Source organism: Rhinolophus ferrumequinum, chromosome 22 (assembly GCF_004115265.2).
Source record: "Rhinolophus ferrumequinum isolate MPI-CBG mRhiFer1 chromosome 22, mRhiFer1_v1.p, whole genome shotgun sequence".
Taxonomy (NCBI): Eukaryota; Metazoa; Chordata; class Mammalia; order Chiroptera; family Rhinolophidae; genus Rhinolophus; species Rhinolophus ferrumequinum.
In genome coordinates this window covers 6,889,813-6,916,241 of record NC_046305.1, presented here as the reverse complement: position 1 = coordinate 6,916,241, position 26,429 = coordinate 6,889,813, and the positions used below count along the sequence as shown (strand labels likewise).

The 26,429-nt window shown below is 36.7% G+C and overlaps 1 protein-coding gene across 3 annotated transcripts; it reads right to left on the bottom strand.

Moving 5' to 3' along the window:
• Positions 1-47: 47 nt before the first annotated feature.
• Positions 48-26,429, bottom strand: GORAB (golgin, RAB6 interacting). Of its 3 annotated transcripts, none has more exons than XM_033094067.1 (5): positions 26,270-26,429; positions 20,280-20,638; positions 11,605-11,706; positions 9,374-9,514; positions 48-1,800 (listed from the first exon to the last, which is right to left on the bottom strand). In XM_033094067.1, the coding sequence occupies exons 3-5, from the start codon at positions 11,658-11,660 to the stop codon at positions 1,374-1,376; spliced, it is 624 nt and encodes a 207-aa protein (XP_032949958.1). In that variant the 5' UTR covers positions 11,661-11,706; positions 20,280-20,638; positions 26,270-26,429; the 3' UTR covers positions 48-1,373. The 3 variants fall into 3 exon arrangements, with proteins under 3 accessions (XP_032949958.1, XP_032949955.1, XP_032949956.1); XM_033094064.1 differs by having other exon boundaries at positions 20,284-20,638; positions 26,270-26,412; XM_033094065.1 differs by lacking the exon at positions 26,270-26,429 and adding an exon at positions 25,643-26,022 and having other exon boundaries at positions 20,284-20,638.

Here is a 26,429-nt window from a genome sequence, read left to right as displayed (position 1 = left end):
TCCTTTACAAGGCAAACAAAAGACCACATTATAAACATATCAGGCTCGTTTATTCTTTAGAAAAATAGGAATATATAGACGAAACTTTCAGTTTTTATGTATGTCATCATACATACATGTAAAAACACGACTAGCTATACAAATGCCTCTGCTTAGAGAAGTTAGTCATGGAAAGCTGTACTTTCCACTCAAATTACATAATATAAAAATACAAAGCTTATCTGTATTACAAGAAAATAATACCTTCAAACTCATTTAAAAATAGGATGTCCCCAACTGTTGCAGAAATTATTATGGATACAGTATTACATTTGTCCTCATCTTCTTCTATTTCTTCTTTTTAACACTTAAAATATATGATTTTACTATTTGGAATTTCTGATAGATCAGAATTTAATGTGATAGTCACATTAAATGTGTAATTAAATAGATTTTTGTGACAAAACTACAATACTTATTTATACATTTACATAGCACAAATGTAGTGATCAAGTATTACTGATGGTAATTAAGAAACTATTAAAGTAATAATAAAATCATCATTTTAACAATTTAAATGCTTTATGACAACATAATTTATCCAACATATAAAACTCATATTTACAGGTAACTTTAGAAAAATGTATTAATTTTTTTGATAATCAAAAGTAGCAATGAGATTTTCTACATTTTCAGCCTCACTGTAGAAATGTTTTCATTGTCTAAATTTAACTAATCAATGTGTTGATTAAAGAAAACACAATATATTAACAGTAAAATTATACATATGGCATCTTTATATATACATATCTTGTGTTTGTGTGTATCAACCAACCAAAACTCAAGTTGGAAACTAAAGCCATTTAAAAGGCAAACTGAAGACAAAAGTAGTGTTTTGCAACTCTAGTTAAGATCCAACTAGATAATTCAACCTACTAGTTTTGTTGTTTCTTCATCTCTTTTTCACGTTTAATTTTTTTTGTGTCTTTTTAGTGATGACATAAAATAGGATTCTCATTTTCTCATTCTCAGCACTTCTTCCAGAAGTTAAATGAATTTGATGAGGTATTATCATTTTTCATTTCAGTTTTCTACATTTAGCTGGTGTAAAAATACTCTTAACTATGTAGTTTTTCTTCTATCCTTTTAAGTTACTTGTCTTCACTCCCAAAATAGGGGTACACTAAAGGAACTGGACCAAAATGAGGGTGAACTATGCCCCCATATAAAATTATCATCATCTGAGACTTTAGTCGTCAAACACATTATAGAAAGAATCATGGATTCAAAAATGAATATTGTTTTAAAGAGGCATTTATCAGAGGTCACGGCATAATCTACAACAGAAAGTGTACTGAATACCCTAACAGGAGAAGAGGACAAACACTGGCACTTCATGTGGTCAGAGCAGCTGAAATATCATTTACAGTAGTTTTCACTTGCTTTGCATGGTCTGGAGCAAGAGGGGTGCTGCTGCCATTTTCACATTGTGCATCTACTTTTATGGGGGCGGCTTGTTCTTGAGGCTTCCGATTCTCTTGAGCGGATCCCAATGGCCTCTCCACGTGAAGCACCTGTTTCCCAGCTTCTGATTCTTGTTCGTGCAGCAGTCTCTCCACCTCCACTTCAGGATCCATGGTCTCCTCGTCAGCTTGGACGTCCAGCTGTAGCATCAGCTCCTCCAGCTTCCTGGCCTTGCGGAGCTCATTCTGCTGTATGATCGTACACAGGTGCTCAGTCAGTTGCTCTTTAGTATCAGTCTTGCGCTGCAGATCGAGCTTTGCTGTGATGTACTCGGCCTCAGCCCTGTCAAACCGCTTCCTGTACGGACAGGGACAAAGACGGTCTGTTAGTTTTCCACTGAAGAAGATACTCAGAGGGCCGAGAAATAATAATGAAAGTCCAAAACTGCAAACAATGTATAATGGAGATATGGATATTAGTATTTTATGAACTCTCGTATACACGTTAGACAAACTAGGCCACTGTCGCTAAAACTTCTGCAATGTCCACATTTGGACTCTCCTAATATAACAACATTATTCTGCACTCATTTCCTCTTTCCGAGGCTGTGCTTGAAGGAAAGCAGGCTACGAAGGTTAATTCCATGGTGTGTTAATTCCAAAGGGCGGAGAGCCTGAATGTAATGTTTGTTGATTTCTGTAAATACTATCACCATGGCCAATTTCAAGCTATCGATGTGACATCACTGAATGCAGAATCGGGAAAAGATGAGCAAAATCTGCTCTCATGAACCACTGCAAGTTAGTTCTAGCACACAACTGGTTAAATGTGGGAGGTAAAACTGTAAGAGATGGAGAAAGTAGAAAATCTGTATTTTTTTTTCAATTTATTGGGGTGACATTGGTTGATAATATGAATTTCAGGTGTACATCTTTACAACACGACATTTGTGTACTCTATTTGTGTGCTCACCACCTGAAGTCTAGTCTCCTTCTATAGTCCCTTTTACCCTCTATCCACCTTTCCCTCTGGCAAACTCCACTTTGCTGTCTGTATCTATAAGACAGTTTTTTTTATTTTCTTTGTTGCTTTTTGTTTTATATCCCACATATAAAACATACGTGAGTGAAATTATGCAGTTTATATCCTTTCTGTCTGACTTATTTCACTTAGCATAATACTCTCAAGATCCATCCATGTTGTCACAAATGACAAAACTTCATCTTTTTTTATGACTGATAAGTATTGCATTGTATATACGTACATCTTCTTTATCCAATCATCCACTGAAGAACACTTAGGTTATTTCCATGTCTTGGCTATTGTGAATAATGCAGCAATGATCATAGAGGTACATACAGCTTTACGAATAAGTACTTTCAAATTTTGGGGGTAGATACCCAGAAAAGGGATTGCTGGGGCATATGGTAGCTCTATTCTTTTCTTAATTTTTTGAGAAACTCCATACTGTTTTTCACAGTGGCTGCACCAGTTGACATTCCCACCGACAGTGTATGAGGGTTCCTTTTTCTCCATAACCTCTCCAACACTTGTGATTTCTTGTCTTATTGATAATCACCAATCTAACAGGTGTGAGGTGGTATCTCATGGTGGTGTTGATTTGCATTTCCCTGATGATTAGTGAGGTTGAACATCTTTTCATATGTCTGTTGGCCATCTGTATGTCTTCCTCAGAAAAGTATCTATTCAGATCCTCTGCCCAATTTTTAATCAGATTGTTTTTGTTGTTGAGAAATCTGTATCTCTTGATTAATGGATTAGAAAAAGAGAAAAATTCAAGTGGAGGATATGGACAGTGGTTGGGAGATGAAGACAAACAGGACAGGGCACATCCAGTAAATGACACTGGGTGCGGGAAAATAAAAATCAAGGAGAACCAACAACTTCAGGGTCAGGAAGGGTTTCTCACCTTGGCGCTGCCGGCGACTTGTACTGTATAATTCTTTGTTGTGGGGCGCTCTCCTGTACATTGTAGGATGTGTAGCATCACGGCTTTCTCCCACTAGTTGCTAGTAGCACCCTCTACTAGTGAAAACCAAAAATGACCCCAGGACATTACCGAACGTCTCCAAAGGGGCAAAAACATCCCATTTGAGAATTCCTGGGTGAAGTTGTTCTCACCCTCTCCACTCCATAACAATAGACTCCTGTTCGACTTTCATCAGGAAATTTTATATATTTACAGATACATAAACTCCATTGAGAGGCAATGCAGTCTTATTTGAAGTAGGTAATTGTACCGGGAAAGTCACTCTGCGATCTCTCTTTTTTCCCTTTTGCATTAGATTGACACAAGAAGGAAAATTATCATATGTTGGTTTACTGTCTTTTGCCTTTTCAATGGAATTGTTGCTTTTCTTTTTGCCATGAAAAGAGTTTGATCTCCACTTACCAACTAATTATTCCATTTAATTATCACTAACAGTTGTGAAGGCCATGCTGCTTTTACCTGTTGTGACTGCCTACACAACTCAGAGTAAGAAGTAATCTCTAGTACTAGATTTATAGCATGGAAATATAGTGAAAAAATAAAAGGCTTTGATTTTAGAGGACCCAGGGTTCAAAACCCGCCTTTGCCATGTATTATATGTGTACATACTTTGGTCAAGGCTTTCTCTTGGATGGAAAGAACAGATACCCAGTCACACTAGCTTAGGTAAAAGGTGGGGTGTATTGTAGAATACAAGAGGCAATCTCACAGGCATGTCATCAGAATCGAAGGCTATCTATCCTCGTCAATGCTCAGAAACCACAGCTTCTCTCATTTTGGCTTTCCTAACCTACTCACAGCTCAATATGGACGCCAGCTGTGGCTCCACATGAAACTCACTCTACCCAATCTCTTAGTGTTCCAATTCCAAAATTCTAGAGGCGGACCTGGGTTGGTGTGGCTTGACTCTTATCAGTTTACACACAGCTCCCGGGGCCAGGCCATGCTATGAACCCGTTTAGCGTGTGAACTAAATGTTCTGAAGTTGGCAGCCTATGTTAGTTCTAAACGGGTGCCTCGGGGTCAGCATCCTGAGTACAAAACACAGCCAGGTTCCTGTGGAAGGGAAGGGGTTGGGGAACAGACATGCCGGGACCGAAACTCAGTGTAGTAACCCCAGGTAGTTTCTTCAACTGAGTCTTGGTTTAGCTGTAAAATGGTGACAGGACAGTACTTCATAGGAGTAAACAGAATAACTAGGACAAGGGTCTCGTCCTAACAGTTCCAGGGCCTAATAGGCACTCAGGGGAAGAGAACTTCCCCTCCAGAGCACCAACATCAAAAAGCACTGTTAGGACACTACTAAACACGTATCTAAAATTAAAACTGCAAAATTTAAGGACCTGGTTTATACTTAAAAATACTCTTACTTACATAACATTCATTTAACCTATTTTATTTCGTTTCCTGTCATGTAGTAAAATATCAGAATGAAAAAAGCTGTTTTCCAATTACTCCCTATGTTAGAAGAGTTGTTCTTAAGGAGCTTTTTTGGATATCTGGATCCCTTACTTCCACACTTTGCAACATATCCTATTTATGAATGTTCTTGCATCCATCTTGAGAGGTCTGACAACATTCTCTATGGGTGCTTCCCCCCCACTCACACCTCCCTTCTCTGCAAGTGTCCCCTCAGCCAGTCAAAGTCAGTTAGTGAAGATTTACTGATTGGGCTCATGAATGATGAATTGAAATTAAAATGTGCCAATGGGATTTACAGATGATGTAATACAGAATTGTACACCTGAAATCTATGTAACTTTACTAACAATTGTCACCCCAATAAACTTTAATTAAAAAAAGAAAAAAAATTAAAATGTGCAAATAGGTTCCTAGGCTTCCACTGATCTTTAACCCTGGATAAATCATTGAAGATTCTGCATTTTGTTTATTTACTTAAAGTCCTTCTGGCCAGAAACATGCATATATATTCTAGTACAGAGTGATTTATGGTTAAAATATTGATTAGTTTCACAAACTGCACTACGAGCTTGGGGGTCAGGTGGCTGCTCCAAATCAGAGTGTGGTGACATCAGACTTCGGGACACAATAATAAAAGCATTATACATAACACAGGAAGACAAACTGCACTGAAATGCAGTTATAGAATTGTTTTGTTATTTTAAAGGGACATTGATGAATGTGATTTAAAGGATTCTAGAAACTGTCTCTTGGTTTTGGTATCCCTGAAATTTTTTTCAAAGCTCAGTCATTAACCTTTGGCATTCCATTAGGATCCACGAACCCACTTTTAGTTTTTCAGTTCTTTTTCTGAGCAATTGTAACTATTTGTAAGGGTCAATGTATCATGACATTTTTTTAATCCTTTCTTAGAAGTCTTCCAGAGTACAAAGAGAAAATTCACTTACATTTTACAAAACAGAATACTACTAATCATAATTTGCAATTATTATATGGATCCACGGGATCTTTTTATAAACCTAAGCTATATTATGGAATCGCTGAAATATTATTTTTCCTATATATTGAAACATTTTGCCACTTCATCACCCTAGGAATTATTTTCCCATTATTCATCAATTATTCCCATTTATGCTAAAAAAATTAAAATAAAAAGAAAGAGAATCATGGAAGGACCTAAAAGGATGATGCTATAATGAAGTAAATCATCATCATTTAGTTTCCTTACTGCGTTGTCTAAAGTATTACTTCATTTTTCAAGAAGTATAAAAGACTGGAAATACCATATTTGTAATCTGCTCTCAGCTTTCATTGAATGCAGTTAAGAATTAATACTTTTCGTATTCTGCCCATAATGGCAAAGTAGAGAAAACTGACGGATGAAGACATTTTGCAGTTATTAAACGAATCAAAAGCTAAATGTTGTAATAGGTTGAAAAATAACCCCCTAAAGATATTCACTTCCTAATCCCCAGAACCTGTGAATATTACCTTATATGGCAAAAGATGTGATTAAGTTAAAGATTTTGACAGAAGTTTATTCTAGGTTTTCCAGTTGGGTCCTAAATGCAATCACATGTATCCTTTTAAGAAAGAGGCAGAGGACGTTTTGAGAGAGACGAGCAGGAAGCACTGTGATTATGGAGGCGCAGAGGTGAGTGTGCAGCCAAAAGCCGAGAGACCCCTAAAGCCACCAGAAGCCAGAAGAGGCAAAGAATAGATCCTTCTCTATAGAGTTTCTGTAGGAACAGTGATCCTGCCGCCACCCTGATTTCAGACTTTGGCTTCCAGAAATGTAAGAGACTGAATTTCTGTTGTTTTCAGCCACCCAGTTTGTGGTGATTTGTTATGGCCACCGTAGGAAACCAACACAAATGCTGACACAGATAGTCTGGAGTCTAGAGGGTGAAACTCATCATATACCATGTTTCCCCGAAAATAAGACCAGGTCTTATATTAATTTTTGCTCCAAAAGATGCATTAGGGCTTATGTTCAGGGGATGTCATCCTGAAAAATCATGCTAGGGCTTATTTTCTGGTTAGGTCTTATTTTTGGGGAAACACTGTATAAGTGAAATCTCAGAGTACGAAGTCTTCAGAAAAACACATCCTAGATAAATTTCCGCAAACTCAAGAATCAATGAGTGAAAACTATTTCTGAGGATAAAAAGAAAATCTGTTATTTTCATAGCATTAATTTCAATAGGAAGGACTTAATCACACAATATTATACAAGTATCTGGACCGTTCTGTGTTGCTGAAAGGATGTAACTGCCTTCTTTTAGCGTGTATAGGTTTTAGAGTCAAATACTACTTGATACACAAAGAGGTCTGCTATGCTTACATTCTCATAAAAACTTTTAATAAAGTAGTTTTCCACAATCCCTTTTATTCTTAGTTTTGTAAACTTTTTCATAAAATGACTGAACGTATTTATGTACATAGGTACGTATGTACGTGCATGTGTGGGGGGAGTATCTATTAAACATAGATGGCAAATGGTGATCGTCGTTTCTTCTGGCATATTGAGGGTTAAAGAAACGTCCTACATGCAGCCACTCTCAGCTTCACAAGCTGGTCTGCACAGCACATGGCAGAGTTGTGTCACTGTAGCCAAGAATGGCGGCAGCCGAGGCAGCAGCCGCTCAAGTTGGCACCCTCAAAACACGTCTCCTCAGAGGGGTCTACCCTGACACTGCTCTACAGAAGGCAAACTCTGGCCTGTTCCGTCTCCAAGCACCTTTTGTGGACATGGCACAGGTACTATAGAACTAGGATATTATTTTCATTATAAAAAAAAGAAAACATCAAGGACATCTCCCAAAGATACCGACTGCCCTGGGGATTATATTCCAGTAGAAATCTAAGACCATAATATTATATCACCAATCTATAATTTGTCAATAACCACAGATGTAAATTTAGAAAATGTTGTCTTAGACTTATGCATAAATAAGACACAAACCCTGGTTCTAGTCATAGTTGTCTATGTGATTTTTAAAAATAGCCTCATGTATACGATATGGATATTCACATACAATTATGTCAATATCAGTGCCATGAGAAATTATCATTTTTAGCTTGTTAAGAGATATAAAAAAATTACCATGTAAAATTTTTTTACTCTATAAAAATTTGCTAAAATTTCACTAAAAATTTATTAAAATATGTATTAATATATTATGGGATGTTTTCTCCTTTAACCAGTAGTCCCACCCTCTGTGTGGTTCTCTGAAGGCTAAAACTATGACATCTTTTCTATAATGTTCACTGTACAAAGGCATCCTTCTCCAGCCTCCTCTAGGACAGAATTAAAACATCATCAGATGATTTTTCTGTTGAGGTAGCCAGAATAATCTTAATTATTCATATAAAGGGCTATAAAGACATAAAAATGCTCCTCTGGCAATCTTCAGTTACAGAGAATAAAATGTGCTAAATATCTAGACTTAGTTTAATCTTAATAAAATCTCAGTCACCTCTTTAATGACCTTATTAGTAGAAACCTGAACCTACAGTTATCAGCTACTGATGGCATTAATTTAGGCAGTTAATTAATAAAGGCAACCCATTAAGTCTAATAGCATCTGGTCAAACAACAATTACAAAAATCCCAAGGACACCACCACAAACCTCTTTCTTAAACAATAAACAGTGAATTAAAAACCACAATCAAGCATTTCCGCTTTATTAAATTGTTATATAAACGTTCTGATGCTGTGGTTTACCCTGGACTAATGAGGCATTCTGATTGATTTCTAGTGTTACAGAGAAAGATGCAAAACTGAGTCATTAACACAGCATACCCTTGTGAAAAAAGACAAACCAGGATGATTAAAGCAATGCTGAAAGGACTGAAAACCCTGAAATTGGACTTAATGTTTTGCCTTTTTATCTGTTTGCAAAGTTCATGTAATTCTTTACATGTGTTAGTTCATTTTAAAAATACTCCATGATGATTTTTTTCTCTTAAAAAATGCCAAAGGATCAACCCTAGGAAACACATGATAGTAACCATTTTATACAGAATATAATCAAAATGGAAACAAACAAAAACAAAAACCACATCACGCTTTTAGGACCGAGTGGTATTTTCCTTAAAATATTCAAAAGCTTAAAAAAAAACTAGATCTTCTTTCTTTGCTGGAAACTGAAATGAGAACTAAGGACAATCTCAATCAAAATTTCGTAATAGAAAGAGCATAGGCTTGGTGTTAGAACAATAGTTTTAGGGCAAGTCATTCAGATATTTAGAGTCCCAAACATTAAAGACTAAGATGTAAATAAATAATGCAAGAACTACTCTACCAGGACTGTGAACGAGGTTAATGCGTAGTAGGGCAAAGGAAAGGAAGGCGTCAAGAAGAGGCGACACACTTGATTTAGTATAAAACAGGAAAAAACAGTGCCTAATGGGGTTGTTAGGAGCCTTAAATGATGACATCCATGAAAGCCCCTGGCCCAGCTAGCAATAATCATTAATTAAATTAGACTCACCGAGCATATGAATAGTCTAGACTGGCCTGATCAATCCGGTTCCTGAGAATCCCAATGTCAGCAGACACCATGTCATCTAAAGCCTGCAACTCCTTCTGGATCCGCTTTAGTTTCATGGTCTCTGCCTCAGTTCTTTTAGATCTAGAAAATCAGGAACATGAGTGGGAAGATAAAACCATTTTAAAATCATAGGTCCATATACAATATAAGTGAAAAAAGCAAGCTACTGTACATATGGTTATAATGTGTAGTTTTTAAAAACTAGAAAAAGAAAAACTGAAATCCATCAAATGCTGGTAACATGTTGGTATTATCTCTAAGACTGCATTTGTGCTTCTTTCCTTTATTACTCCAAATTTTGTATTAGTATGTAAGGTTTTCAAATACAAGGGAAAAAGATTTAAAAATATATCAATAAATAGTCCACTCATTGGTCCATATTCATTCCATAAGGATAAGACTAAGCAATAAAAGAATGTATCTGTCTTCTCTTTACATTGGAACATCGAGTACAACTTTGCAAATCTCTAGCCTTAAATTCTTCTTGCTAAGCCCATTTTCATTTGTCTGATACCTAATGGACACCAAGAACAGATACCTGCATTAAACACCATTTCATTTTATGTCTAAAAACATCTATTTGGTTTTAACTTTCTCAGGACTCATTTCCCCAAACTTTATTGCTTTGATTCCTGTTCTTTAGGCAAAACTACAGGTCCTCAAAATTTTTCTTTCTGAGGCTCAAAACCAAGTCCTCATGACTCCCAAGTACATTATACACTTAAGAAACAGAATAAACAAAGACAAAAGCCAACCTTTAATTGTAACTTCACTCATTTCAAAATTTCACACACATTCTCACAGAATAAAACTCCCACATAAAATCACTATATTGCAACTTACATTTTCCCAGTTTCTACTCTATCTATGCATTTACCCTTGTTTTCTGCTTATTGAAGTTAACAGTATGATTCTTTTACTTCAAGTACTATACTTCAGTGTCTACTTATTAATAATCTAATCAAATTATATTCCCTTACATTTGTCTGTATCAATGGTTTCTTAAATCAAAAGCATGCAGAGCAAGACAAGTACTAAATCTTTTTCTAAAATCTTTTTGTAAAATCCCTAGTAAACAGCCACCCCAAAGTCTTCCAAATTGAAGACAACTAAAGTACTTCTCAATGATCACTTTTCAATAATCATGTTTTTTCTTCTGGAAACTAAGTTCAGTAAGTTGCACATTTCCTATGCTTCATGAAAGACCAAGGTATACCAGTAGTAGGAAAAAAAAATCATTTTCAACGGCACACTATATCCCTTTGGCAGATAAAATTCTGTATTACTCTTATACCTACCTGCTTTTCTCTCCATCTCTATTCCTTCCCCTCCCTGACACACACCAGTATCAATCAATAATAGTTTGACCAGACTTTTCCAGATACTTAAAAGAAAATGCCACTGAATACTTGCTCGTATTTAGTGCTCGCTGTTCTCAATCATTGTTTTATTGACTAAACTTGGTTACCTGAGGCCACAGCACATTAGAAACTACAAATAAAAAGGCAGAAAAAACAGGTGGTGGATGAGAAAAGTGGCTCAAATGTGAATATTGCTGTTTGAGAGCAAGGTAGTGCAGCAAAGGAAAAGGGATCGCTGACAAACTGCCACTGGGAAGGGAGAAAAACTGAAGTGCACACAGTATGGCACAGTTCTCATCACGGTGGCCTGAGTCATCGATAAAAGGGTAGGTTATGTCCTGTATCTTCTATCAGGGAGGGCAAGGGAAATTATTTAAGAAAACTGTCCAATTAAGATGTGGGAGTACAAGTCACTTATGTGGGCTCATCTTACTCCTCTACTTCAGATGCTAAAGGCCTTATGTCAAAATTAGAACTTGTATTTGTTGCTAATTTACTTATACTGGTAGCTATCTACTGCTCCCTCATGAATGTATAGATGGTTAAAATTGAAAACACTGACGCTGACCCTTAAGTTTTCATCGCACCTGTATTCATAAATTTGTTATGATCTATGTTTAAAAAGTCATCCTTGATAAATTAACACTGGACTTTCGGTATCATTTATAAAGCATAATTTGCTTAGTTAGCCTTAAAAAATAATGGGTGTAGAGAAAATGTCAGTTTATTGGAACAGACATGGGAAAATAAATGTAAAACACGACAGAGCCGACTGTGGGTTACAAACCTCTCCTGGTTCAGGTGTCTCACCTTTCTGCAATAGCTTTAGCCAAAAGAGCTTTCTTACGTTTATTTTTCTCTTCCATTAGCCGTTGTTCTTGTTGGAGGACTTCCCAACGAGATTTTTCTTGCCTAGGGGAAAAAAACAAAAGTATAAAAATGAGTTTCTGAAACCCCACCCATACATTACCAGTCTCAGTCCCCTACATATAAAATTTAATCAGCCAGATTATGTATATATTCTTTCAAACGTCCTCTTAAAAAGAACCCATCTGCAGCTCATTATTTTGTTCTAATAGGAACAAAGACTATGATTTGAAGTAAAGAAGGCTTACATAAATTGGCCCTTTGAAATCCATTATATGTATATAATCTAGGAACCCACAAACTGGAAGCCAGAATAGTGGCATTTTTTAGGAGTACAAAGAAACTTGTGTAAGTTAATTATTATATGCCAATGGAGAGTAAAATAAATAGGTCTGTAGCTAATGTCATGTTATATATTTCAGAGGTTTTGTTTTTTAATCATTTTAATGATTTAATCATTAAATCACTTTACATTCTACATTCTTGGGCACATGGAACATATTTATAATAGCTGTTTAAATATTCTTTGCCTGATAATTCCCATCATTTGTGGGTCTGTTTCTTTTGATAATTTTCTTCCTGGTTATGTATCACAATTTCCTGCTTCTTTCTATGCCTAGAATTTTCTTGCAGATTGAATGTACGTTTACTTTTAAAACGCTTTTAATTTTTTTTTCAATTACAGTTGACATGCAATATTATGTTTCAGGTGTAAAACACAGTGATTAGTCATTTATATAACTTACATCATTATCCGGATAAGTCTAGTACCCATCTGACATCATAGGTATTACAATATTACTAACTACGTATATTCTCTAGGCTGTGACTATATTTATAACTGCCAATTTGTACTTCTTAATCCCTTCACCTTTTTCACCCTCCTCCCATGTGGTAACCAGCAATTTGTTCTCTGTATATATGAGTTTGTTTCTGTTTTGTTTGTTCGTTTATTTTGTTTAGATTCCACATATAAGTGAAATCATATGGTATTTGTCTTTCTCTGTCTGACTTATTTCACTTAACATAATATCCTCTATGTCTATCTATGTTGTTGCAAATAGCAAGATTTCATTTTTTTATGGCTAATAGTCCATTGTGTGTGTATATATATATATATATATATATATATATATACCACATCTTTATAATCCATTTGACTATCAATGGACACTTATCTTGCTTCCATATCTTGGCTATTATTGTAAATAATGCTACAATAAACACAGGGTACATATATCTTTTTGAATTAGTGTTTTGGATTTCTTCAGATAAATACCCAGAAACGGAATTGCTGAGTCATACAGTAGTTCTATTTTTAATTTTTCGAGGAACCTCCATACTGTTTTCCATAGCGGTGGCACCAATTTACAATCCCAGTAGTGCACAAGGGTTCCCTTTTCTCCACATTCTCGCCAATATGTGTTGTTTATTGATTTATTGATGGTAACCCTTCTGACAGGTGTGAGGTAATATCTCATTGTGGTTTTAATTTGCATTTCTCTGATTAGTGATGTTGAGTATCTTTTCATATGTGTGTTGCCCCATCTTTATGTCCTCTTTGGAGAAATGTCTATTCAGGTTCTCTGCCCTTTTTTAACTTGATTGTTTGTTTTTTGGGTGTTAAGTTGTATGAGTTCCTTATATTTTTTGGACATTAACCCCTTATTGGATGTATCATTGATAAATACCTTCTCCCATTCAGGTTGCCTTTTCATTTTGTTATGTTTTCCTTAGCTGTCAAAACCTTTTTAGTTTAATGTGGTCCTATTTATTTTTATGAGACATATCCAAAAAAATATTACAAAGAATGATGCAACAGAGTTCACGCCCTATGTTTTCTTCTGGGAGTTTTATGGTTTCAGGTCCTACATTTAAGTTTTTAATTCATTTTGAGTTTATTCTTGTTCATGGTGTAAGAAAGTGATCCAGTTTCATTCTTTTGCATGTATCTGTTTTCCCAATACCATTTATTGAAGAAATTTTTTTCCATTGTATGTTCTTTCCTCCTTTGTCATCATTAATTGACCATATAGGCGTGGGTTTATTTCTGAGCTCTCTATTCTGTTCCATTGATCTACGTGCCTATTTTTACGCCAATACCATGCTGTTTGATTGTTATGGCCTTGTACAATTTGACATCAGGTAGCGTGATACCTCAACTCTTCTTTCTCAAGATTGCTTTGGCTATTCAGGGTCTTTTGTGGTTTCATATAAATTTTAGGATGTGCTAGTTCTATGAAAAATATCTTTGGTATTTTGATAGGGATTGCATTGAATCTGTATATTGCTTTGGGTAGTACGGACATTTAAACGATGTTAATTCTTCCTATCCATGAGCACAGTATATCCTGCCATTTATTTGTATCTTCTTCAGTTTCTTTCTTCAATGTCTTAATGTTTTCTGAGTATAGGTCCTTTACCTCCTTGGTTAAATTTATTGTTACTTATTTTATCCTTTTTGATGCAGTTGAAAATGTGATTGTTTTCTTAATTTCTTTTTCTGATAGTTTATCAGTATATGAAAACGCAACCAATTTCAGAATATTACTTTTGTATCCTGCTACTGAATTATTTCCAATAGTGTGTGTGTGTGTGTGTGTGAGAGAGAGAGAGAGAGAGAGAGAGAGATATCTTTAGGGTTCACTCTATATAGCATCCTGTCATCTCCAAATGACAGTTTTACTTCTTCCTTTCCAATTTGGATGCATTTTCTTTTTCTTGTCTGATTATTGTGGCTTCCAATACTATGTTGAATAAAATTGGCAAAAGTGGACTGCCTTATCTTGTTCCTGATCTTAAAGGAAAATGCTTTCAGCTTTTCATCATTTGAGCATGGTTGCGGGATTGTCATATATGGCTTTAACTATGTTGAAGTATGTTCTTTCTATCCACACTTTGCTGACAGTTTTTATTATAAATGGATTTTGGATTGTGTCAAATGCTCTTTCGGCATCTACTGATATTATCAATGAATTTTATCTTTCATTTTATTTATGTGATGTATCACATTAATTGCTTTGCAGATACAGAACCAACCTTGCATCCCAGGAATAAATCCTACTTGATCATGGTGTATAATCTTTTAAATTGCTGAATTATGTTTGCTAATAATTTGTTTAGGATTTTTGCACCTATGTTTACCAGGGATAACATGTAATTTCCTATACGGCCTATAATTTCCTCTTTTGTAGTGTCTTTGATTTTGGTATCAGGGTAATGCTGGCCTCGTAAAATGAATTTGAGAGCCTTTCCTCCTCTTCAACTTTTTGGAAGAGTTTGAGATAGGTATTAAATCTTTGAATGTTGCTAAAATTCACCTGTGAAGCCATCTGATCCAGGGCTTTTATTTGTTTGGAGTTTTTTGATTACTGATTCAATTTTGTTAGCAGTTATCTAACAGTTATCTGTTCAGGTTTTTTTCCTTCCTGATTTGGCCTCGGAAGATTATATTTCTAGGAATTTATCCATTTCTTCCAGAATGTGCAATTTGTTGGCATGTAACTGTTCATAGTATTTCCTTATGAAGCTTTGTATTTCTATGGTGTTGGTTGTTACTTCTCTTTCATTTCTGATTTTATTTATTTGGGCCTTCTCTTTTTTAATTGATGAGTCTGGCTAAAGGCGTATCAATTTCATCTTTTCAAAGAACCAGCTCTTGGTTTCATTGATCTTTCTACTTTGTTTTAGATTCTATTTCATTTTTTTTTTCCTCTGATCTTTTTTATTTCTCTCTCTACTTACTTTGGGCTTTTTTTTTTTTTTTTTGGTAGTTCCTTTAGGTGTAGAATTAGATTGTTTGCAATTTTTCTTGTTTCTTGAAGTAGACTTGTATTGCTATAAATTTCTCTCTTAGAACTGATTTCACTGTATCCCACAGGTTTTGGGTCACTGTGTTTTCATTTGTCTCAAGGTTTCTCGATTTCTCCCTTGATCTGTTAACCCATTCATTGTTTAGTAGCATGTCATTTAGCCTCCATGTGTTTGTGTCTTTTTGTTTTCTTTGTAGTTGATTTCTAGTTTCTCACCATTGTGATCAGGATGCTTGGTGTGATTTCAATCTTAAATTATTGAGACTTGTTTTGTAACCTAACATGTGGTCTATTCTGGAAAATGTTCCATATGCATTTGAAAAGAATGTATATTCTACTGCTTTGGGATGAAATGTCCTAAAAATATCAATGAAGTCCGTTTGGTCTAATGTGTCATTTAAGGCCATTGTTTCCGTGGTGATTTTCTGTCTGGATGATCTGTCCATTGCTGTTAACGGGGTGTTAAAGTCCACTATTATTACTAGATTACTGTAGGTATCTCCCTTTATGTCCGTTAATGTTTGCTTTATATATTTAGATGCTCCTACATTGGGTGTATAGATGTTTATGAGAGTTATATCCTCTTGTTGGATTGATCCCTTTACCATTATTAAATGTTCTTATCTCTTGTTATAGCCCTAGTCTTAGTATCTATTTCATCTGATACAGTGGTACCTTGGTTTTTGAATGTAATCCGTTCCGGAAGACCGTTCGAGTTCTGAAACGTTAAAAAACCAAGGCATGGTTTCCCCATAGAAAGTAATGCAAAATAGATTAATCTGTTCCAGACCTTTAAAATCAACACCTAAAACTGCAAATTTTGCATGAATTTTATGGATCTAATGATACTCTAGATCCATATAATTTACGGCGTTCGTAAACTGAAATGTTTGTCAATGGAGACATTCGAAAACTGAGGTACTACTGTATAAGTATTGCTACCCTAGCTTTGTTTCCATTTGCATTAAATATCTTTTTCTATCCCTTTACTTTCAGTCTATGTGTGTCTTTCTATCTGAAGTGGGTCTTTTGTAGGCAGCATATGTATGGGTTTGTTCTTTTATCGATTCAGCCACTGTATGTCTGTTGAGTGGAATATTCAGTCCATTTACATTTAAAATAATTATTGATAGGTATGTAGTTATTGCCATTTTTATTTTATTCTGATTGTTTTTGTAGTTCTTTGTTCCTTTCTTATTCTTTCTCTCTCTTCTCTTGCATGTTGGTAACTTTCTATAGTCCTTTCTCTTTATTTCTTGTATGTCTCTTGTAGATTTTTGGTGTGTGGTTACCATCTGCTTCATATATACAGCTATGTTTATAGCAGTCTGTTTAAGTTGATGGTCACTTAAGTTCAAACACATTCTAAAATCACTACCATTTTTTTTACTGCCCCCTCCACATTTATGTTTTTGTCATTCTGTTTTACTTTTTGTGTATCCCTTGATTTATTGTTGCAATTACATGATTTTCCTACCTTTGCCTTTTAATTTTTGCACATGCTTTACAGTTGGTTCATCCACTGATTTTACTAAGTGATTACACTTGTCAGTGAGAATTTTGTTCATTCCTATGTTTCTTATTCATATTTTTTACCTTTTCTACTTACAGGTCTCATAATACTGGTTTAGTGGTGATAAACTCCTTTAGCGTTTTCTTGTCTGGGAAATTCTTCAATTCTAAATGATAACCTTGCTGGGTAATCTTGGTTGTAGGTCTTTACTGTTCATCACTTTGAATATTTCATGCCAATCCCTTTTGGCTTGCAAAGTTTCTGCTGAGAAATCAGCTGATAGTATAACGGGCACTGCCTTGTACATAACTGACTGCTTTTCTCTTGCTACTTTTAAGATTCTGTGTTTAACCTTTGGCATTTTAATTATGACGTGTCTTGGTGTGGGACTGTTTGGGTTAACCTTGCTTGGGATTCTCTGTATTTTCTAAATTTGTATGTCTATTTCCTTTGCCAGATTAGGAAAGTTTTCAGTCATTATTTCTTCAAATAGGTTCACAAGCCCTTGCTGTCACTCTTCTACTTCTGGTAACCCTATGATGCAAAACTTGGTATACTTCATATTATCCCAAGAACCCTTAAATTAATTTTTTTTTCTTTTTTGCTGTTGCAGTTTGGTGTTTTCTGCTACCTTGTTCTCCACATTGCTGATTCGATCTGCTGCTTCATCTAATCTGCTGTTGATTCCCTCTAAAGTATTCTTCATTTCAGTTATGGTATTCTTCATTTCTGAATACTTTTTATTTTATGGTTTCTAGTTCTTTGTTGAGGTTCTCACTGAGTTCATCTGTATTTTCCCTAAGTTCATTGTACATCCTTACAAACCAGTGTTTTGAACTCTGTATCTGATAGATTGTTTGTCTCCATTTCTAAGTTCTTTTTCTGGAGTTTTTCCTAATCTTTCATTTGGGATATGTTTTTTTTGTTGTTATTTTTTTGTCTCATTGTGGCATCTTCCCTGTGTTTGTATGTCTTAGGTAGACCTGCTATATTTCCCAGTCTTGGCAAAGTGGTCTTATGTAGTAGGTGTCCTTTGTGGCCCAGTGGTGCAATGTTCCTGTTTACCTGAGCCAGGTGTTCCAGAGGTATCCTTTCTAAGGAGGGCAGAGTGTGCCCTCGTATTGTGGCTGAGCCTTGATTACTACTGACACTTTAGTGGATGGGATTGACCCTTAAGCTGTGAGGGCTGGCTGTTCTACAGTGCAGATGCTGTTATGTGGGGACTGGTCCCCTAGAGCAGGAGTCTCTTTAGTAGGGCTCTGGTGCCAGCTGAGTCTGCCATACAGGTGTGTCATTTGTGGAGTTGGTTGGGTGGTGCTCCAATGTGGTCTGAAGCTGGTCACCAGGTATTTTGGTTGTGGAGCCTCTTTGTAGGTTTCTGTTGCAGGCCAAGATCAGCTTCCATTTGTGCCTGGTTTGGGGCCATTTAGTGGGAGCTAAAAAGTGATCTGCAGTTGGTTGCTGCTTGTGCTGGGCTTGGAGGAGCTTGGGCAAGGCCAAGGTCTGAACCGAGGCCAGCTGCCACTAGTGCCAGGCTTTGGACCCTTTCTTTGGTGAGCAACATGCTTTGAGCAACATGCTTTAAGTCCTGGGTTAAAGAAAAACTTCAAAGATCTGAAAACATGAATTATCTTCCAATCTATCCAATTCTGAAAGAAGTACATTAAAATTTCTCATATATTCACAAACTTGATGTCAACCCAAATTAAACAAGGCAATGACAAAGATATTTGTTCCTATTATTATTTCTTATAGCCATTGTATCAAAAAGATTTATTCTCAGACATAGTAACCACTTCCAGAATTATTCCTTTCTCCCCATTCCTACAGCCTCCAATTTAGTGCTGGCTCTGGTCCTTTCTCATTTTTACTATTGTGGCATCTTCTCACCTTAGTTCCAGCTCACCCTGTACCATATCCCAAATGGTAACACTAACATCTGAATTTTCTCTAACCAATGTATTCTGATCAGAGCATCTCTCCTTCAGAAGCCTTTGTGGTATACTACTGCATCAGGGAACTCACTAGGTAAGAATCCTCTGCTTCCAAGTCTTTCTTCACTTTCTTATTTCTTTACTATTCTCTGGCCTATCCTTTGCTCTTCCAGAGAAGTGAGATGTCATCTCTGAGCATTCTCTGGGCTACAGCTTTCCATTCCCATTTTTACAGCCTCAGAATTTCTCCTTTTCAACAACAATTCCTGAGATTACATTTCTTCTATGAAAAATTTCCCCAGTACCTAGAAACAGAATAGTTTTCCTTATGACATTCAATTTAAATTGGCCTGCTTGATTCAAAGCCACCCCCCACTTCTCTCCGGCCTTTGTTGGTAAACTACACTTAATGACATTTAAATGCACTTGTCCAATGTTGGTCTCATAATTCATGTGACTTTCTATCTCCTGTCAAAACGATTTGTTGATTATAAACCCCTGGTGGGTAGGAAACACTTTAAACTCAAAGTACAGAATCTAGATCAGCAGAGATTAGAAAAATATCTGGTTAGAAAAACCTAAGATACTTTGAAAAACAAATACTCAGAAAATGGAAAATAGAAAAAAATGCCATCCTTTCTTCTCCATGACCAATACAGTAGGAAACAAATAAGATTAGATATTAAAACATAAACCGCATAGTAAAAACATACTGATTATATGAATTTATACGTCATAGAATGGCAATTTCCATAAGAATGTGGCTAAACTAAATTCTGAAGGTGGTTTCAAGTACAAACAAAGAATAAAAAGAAATCTAAATATGCAACTGAATTATTTAATTAGTCCCTTCAATTTCCTACATTGTTTCCTTTGACCATCCTTACATGTTTCTTCACAAGTACCCATTTCTGAGCCAATGGAGATGCAGTCTAGAAGTTGGAAGAACAGATTTAATTTGGGGAGCAGAACTATACATATAAAAAATGCTTCTGGTGGTGTAAAGACCACAGACTTTGGATTCGGAGAGACTTTTATATGAACCCCATCTCTGTTACTTATTAGCTGCATATTTGCTTTGGGGATATAATAGCTTTTCTGAATCCAAGATAGCTCACCTGTAAAGTGAAAATAATGGACATGCATTTTAAGGCTGTTGTGAATACTAAATGACATAAACATACAAAATGCCTAACACTGATTGGCTTATAATAATTTACGTGGTAGTTATTTTTCAACAATTTATGTATCACATTTCTGAGAATATAAAACAGAGAAAAGGCTAAAACTATATTTCTTCAAAGCCCAATGGGAATAAAAGGTAAAATGGAAAAAAGTCTCATGGATATATAGACTTACTAACAATTCCACTTTCTTTTTCTCCGATTTGCAATCTGGCTTTGCAGGTGGGACCTCAGCATTTTTGTGACCATCATGGGAATTTTCAAGTTCCAGTTCCCTTGGTTGACTTTCAATACCCTCTGGTTTTTCTTCACCAATAGGAGAGGTAGGTGCAAGAGAACTAGGAGTAGGGGGAGAGAAATTTGGCTTCTGAGAATTAAATCTCTGCTTCGGTGCAGAAAGCAGCTGCTCTGGAAGTAATGAGGTTGATCCATCCTGAAGTCCAAGTTTTTGGCTTTGCTCTTGAAGGGCTTTTTCTCGCTGAAGTTGCTGTCGACTTTTTTTCACAGGGAGACGCCACTGTGGTTCAAATTGATCTATGTAAAAAAGAAAATGAAGGAAAGTTTTTTTGTGTGCACAGGAAATAATAATAATTTCTCTAAGAAAATAAAGGAGTAACATTAAACTTTGATAATAATCCTACAGGGTTCCGCCTCCCTTCTCTATCTTAAAAGCCTAGGGAAAAACAGCCATCTTCCTGTAGTTTCAATAGTTCTTCAACCATACTGTTAATATTCAACAAAAACTGCCCTCGCTGTCAATTTATCTTCTAGGAAGTCCATTTGTCTGTGAGTTAGCTCTTAGGATACAAAGCAAGGTTTCTTTTTCGACTTGATTTGATAATTTAAAAAAAATCAATTAATCTGACCAAGCAAGCTAGGTAGACAAATGAATTTTCTGCTACATCTTAAATTTGATTTATGGCTGTGTCTGCTCTCCTGAAACAAAATGGTTGTTGAGTTTTCAAATGGGCTTCACCTTTTTAAATCTTAACAAATCTTAGGGCAATTTGATACACAGGTAGATGCTATACACAAAGTATAACTGAATGAGGTCTCTTTATTTCTAGGAATGTTGATTTATCCGAAATTGTTTTCTTTCATCCCAGAACAGTCCACGGTTGTGTTCCCCAAAGTCTAGTTAGCCTTTAATCAATGTATGAAAGCTAACTTTAACAGCAGCCTGAGCAAAGCAATAGAGGAAGATAAAACAACTCCAAGCAATTTTTTTAAAAAGCATCATAAGCTAAATAATAATACTTGTACTAAATAAACTAAATAATAATACTACATAATAACACACTTTTTATATTGTCCATGCCGGTGTTTACCTTGTAGGACAGACACCTGGAGAATTTAACTCACATTCATACTATATTTAATAAGATCTATAAATGACAGTCTTTACAAAATGCGTGGCAAATGGAATTATGATAAGTCCTTGTAAATAAACTCAAATAGGGCTTTTAAATCTACATATTGACCTTTGAAGCAACAAACGCTTATTATTTAAATTTCCCAAAGAAGAGTTAAAAGCTCTGGAGTCACAGTTCTAGAGTTGCTTTTGTCCAGCTCAGCAACGTTAGGCACGTTAATTAATTATTCCATACCTCAGTTTCCTCACCTGTCAGACTGGTTGAAAATTACCTGCTCTACTTAACTCATGGATTTGGTGTAAAGATTAAATGAGAGATATAAAGAAAATATTTTAAAAAGATTGATGTACTATCAAAAGTAGAATGGTATTATTGTTGACTTTAGCCAGAAACACAAAGTAGCCTCCTGTATCTTGCAACAGTAACCTATTCTTGGTTACTTATCTTTATTCATACCATCAGCAAAGGTCATTGAGCCTGCTTACTTCCCAATTACACTCATTAGCTGACTTATTAATAGTGCCTTTCAAATTCTCTACTGCAGCTTCTATTATATCTTACTTTCACGGAACCTATCTGAGATTTATAATGCTATTTTTTTAAACTCCCAAACAATAAACAAATCAGGTCACTTAAAAATAAAACATATGACCAAAAAACTCCTGAAACTAAATAAGCCATCATAGCAAGATTGCAAAATGCAATATTAATATACAAAAGTCAATTATTTTCCTATGTTCCAGCAATGAACAAGTGGAATCTGAAATTAAGAACAATACCGTTTACATTAGCAATCAAAAACAAAAAAAAAGACACTTAGGTATAAACCTTACAAAATATGTTCAAGATTTACATGAGGAAAACTACAAAACTCTGATGAATGAAATCAAGGAACTAAATAAATGGCGAGGTATTTCATGTTCACAGATAAATGGAGAGATATTCCATGTTCAATATTGTTAAGATATCAGTCTTCACAACTTGATCTATAGATTCACTGCAATCCTGATCAAAATCCCAGCAAGTCATTTTGTGGATATTGACAAAATGATTCTCAAGTGTATACGGAGAGGCAAAAGACCCAGAATAGCCAACACAATTTCGAAGAAGAACAAAGTTGAAGGACTGACAGTACTTGACTTTGAGACTTACTATATAAAGCTACAGTAATCAAGACAGTAGGTATTAGCGAAAGATTAGACAAATAGATTAGTGGAACAGAACAGAACCCAGCAAGAGGCCCACAAAAATATAGTCAACTCATCTTTGACAAAGGAGCAAAGGCAATAAAATGGAGCAAAGTCTTTTCAACAAATAGTCCTGGAACAATTGGACATCACATGCAAAAAAATGAATCCAGACACAGATCTTACGCCCTTCACAAACATTAAATCAAAATAAAGCATAGACCTAAATGCAAAACCCAAACAATAAAACTCCTAGAGAGAAAACCTAGATGGCCTTGGGTATGGCAATGATTTTTAGATATAACACCAAAGGCACTCTCCATGAAGGAGATAATTAGTAAGCTAGATTTCGTTAAAACCTAAAACTTCTGCTCTACAAAAGACAATGCCAAGGGCATGAGAAGGCAGCTCACAGACTGGGAGAAAGTGATTTGCAATAGATACGTCTGATAAAGGGCTTTTTAATTTTTGTCAATCAAATAGGTATCAAGTAGTATCTCACTGTGCTCTTGGTCTGCAAGTCTCTGCTTATTGATGGTGATAAATATCTCTTCATATTTCCTTTTCTAAGACATATTTATTCATGTCTTTCATCAATTTTTCTTTTGGCTTGTTTGTATTTTTTCATATTATCAGCAACAATTGGAAAACATAATTGAAGCATCATAGCTGCACTGCTTTTTTATTTCAATTTTTTTTCATGATAAAATAAATCATACATCAAATAACACATAAGTGTCACACACACTAAACCCGTATGAGTCATTAAAAAAAAACAAAAAAAAAAACACAGTTTAACAAATAAAACATGTCTAGTAGACATAACTGCTGTTTAAAGATAGAACATTACTCCCTTTTTTTGGGAACACACAAGATAACTTATTTCCTGTCCTCCAAGTCATGTGACTTGTTTTTATTAAGTGAGATGGGGAGGAGTGACACCTATCATTTACTGGTGGAAGCATTTTACTTCTAACGCTCAATTCTCAATGTTCTTGTCCTCCTGCATGGCCTACATGAAAGCACCAAAGCATGATGTGGAGTAACTATGTGGAGCTAGTCACCTGCCAACCCATGTCAGACGTAAAGCTAGGGTAAAAATTAAATCTTTATTAACCAATTGATACTTTAGGGCTACTTGTTACTGCAGCTTAAACTTGGCTTCACCGGATTTCATAATTACCACTGCCTTTGAAATTCTCTGTATCTGCCCCTCCTCGCTCATATTCCCCTCGCCTCCCCCACCACACGGAATTTTATGTTTTATTCTATTCTCCTGATTGTCTTCATAGATTTCCTGTATTACTAAAAGAATACACCTGCTTCGTATGGTTTTGACCTTCCATAAATGGTATAGGACTGTATATATTCTTCTGTAATTTGCTCTTTTCATACACTCTATTTATGAAATTTATACATGTGAATGGATATGGCTATAGTTCATATATCCCCACCAGCTGTATGTCAGTCGTCTACTGGATGATTATACCACAATTTATCTATCCACTCCCGTGTTCATGAATACTTGGTTTATTTCTAGCTTTTTAATATTATAAATAAGAGTGTTAAGAACATTCTTGGCCTTCACCAACGCAACTATGGGTTTCTCCAGAATATTGCTGATCTTATTTTTGCTGGTAACCAACTCCATTTTCGTAGATTAATGACATTTTTACGGTTGGAGAACAGCTGGAAGGAGCCTTAAAAATTAAAGATCCAGTTCTTCTAGTTTTACGAATGAGAAATCCAAGGCAGAAAGATTTAGAGGCAGAGCTGGGAGATCTACAAGCCAATCTCCGTGTTTGGCTATGAGTATACAAGGATGCTAAGATGTTTTCTCTGTCCTCCCGGTAAGCAGAGGCTAGTGAGTTGGTGACTATGATCTAACATCTGGCTCTGAAATGCCAGGCCTTGAAATTAAAGTCCTTCTATCCCACCTCCATCCAAAATTGCAGATATTTAGAAATGTACTTCTATTAGGTTGGTACAAAATTATGGTTTTTGCAATAATTTTTAACCTCTTAAGCCGCAATTACTGTTATAGCAGCCTAATCCATAATGAATCGATTGTTTAATTTAGACTTCTACGTGAAGTCTTCTACCCCCTCCCTCCGGCAAACTTGCCTCTGCTAACACATAACCTCTGTGATACCTTCCCAAGGTCCCCCCAACCCCCAGCACAGTGGGGAATCCTGCTATCTTGGTAGCAAGTTCTTGCGCAACATCTTGTGCAACGTCACATTACATTACAGTCTGTCTCCTCGCTAGACTAGAAACTCTTTGGACGGAGGGATGATGCCTTGTTCCTCTCAGCATCCCTACTGCAAAAGCTGACACCTGGAACGTCACGTCAGAACTGAGGCAGGCGTACTTGTACTCTGTACATCCGAATAAGGGACTGGATGTTGAAAACAGAGCAAGAGAATTTGAGATCATCAAGCGAGACAGAGTCAGGTAGTTACAGACTGTAGTGTTCCTTCTACCATATCGTTTTTAAAGGCCTCTGGACCAGTCAAAACCTCCTCCATCTGTACAATTTACACTGGCCCTATGTTACTAATTTACTTCCTTTTCCACTTGTCAGCTCTAGATTACCCTTATGTTTATGCTGAAAATGCACAGGCCTACTTGAGCAACGTCCAATTTTCTCACAAACTCTAATAAACGGCGTGGTAGGGCTTATTTAATTTTCTCCCAAGGCCAAGTGTGCAACTTAGGGTACCAAGAGCGGTGTGCACGTCCAGAATCACCGTAGGGAATTTTACGAAATTTCAACCCAAAACAAAGCAGAGTTTACATCAACCAAGCGTTTCTCACCAAGTATCAGCCAACTTAATCCCTTCATTAAAAGATACCATAGCACCAGTCCATTTCAAGGATCACTTTCTACGGCCTGAGAGGGAAGCACAAAAATGTTGCCTTATACCTAAGCAGTGCGTGTGGCACGCGCGCGTATATACACGTCTGTACACACACGCCTATGCACACATTTCCCATCCAACCTCTTCAAACACCTCTTTCGTTTGCTGGCTCTCAAGCGCTGGAAAGCACTGCAGGCATCATCGGGCCACCAGAGGTGAAGGCACGACTTCACGTGTATCGGGACACGCCCCGACGCTCTGTGCTTCGGGCCCGGTGCTCCCCTTTCCCCAGACACTGTCTGCTGCTATAAATTCATCACGAGTCTGACACGGCGTGTGCCTCTCCTCCTTCCTTTCCTCTGACGCCATCCCTCTCGCCATCGATCTAGACAGCCATCCTCCCACAGAAGACAGCCGGGCTGCAGGTTCACTTCCTCTCTGAGTCCCACTCTCCTTTCACAGGAAAGAGTCAAGTCTTTGAAATGGATTCCTGAATTCCCTTTTCCTACAGGTAGATTCCAATCCCCCGGGCCCGCCCCTCCCGCCAAGGCTCCAGTGCATCCACCTCTGGAGCCCTCAGCCACTCACAGCTCCGACCCCTAAAACGCGCGCGCACGCGCACACACACACACACACACACACACACACACCCGCTTCCCCGCCCCTTTCCCCTCAAAAGCTGCAGCCCCGCCCCCTCCCCGTAACAGAGCCCAGAATCAAACCTCCGCAGGCACGTCCCGTTACCTTTCGTCTGCTTTAGTCGCCTCAGCTCCTCCTCGGAGAAGCCAGCCCAACCCCGCGCCATCCGCGCGGGCTGCCAGCACCCCTAGACCTCCCACACCTCAGAACCCCCGACTGCCAACACGACGACCCAGGCACATCCGGGTTCTTCCCGGCAGCGGCC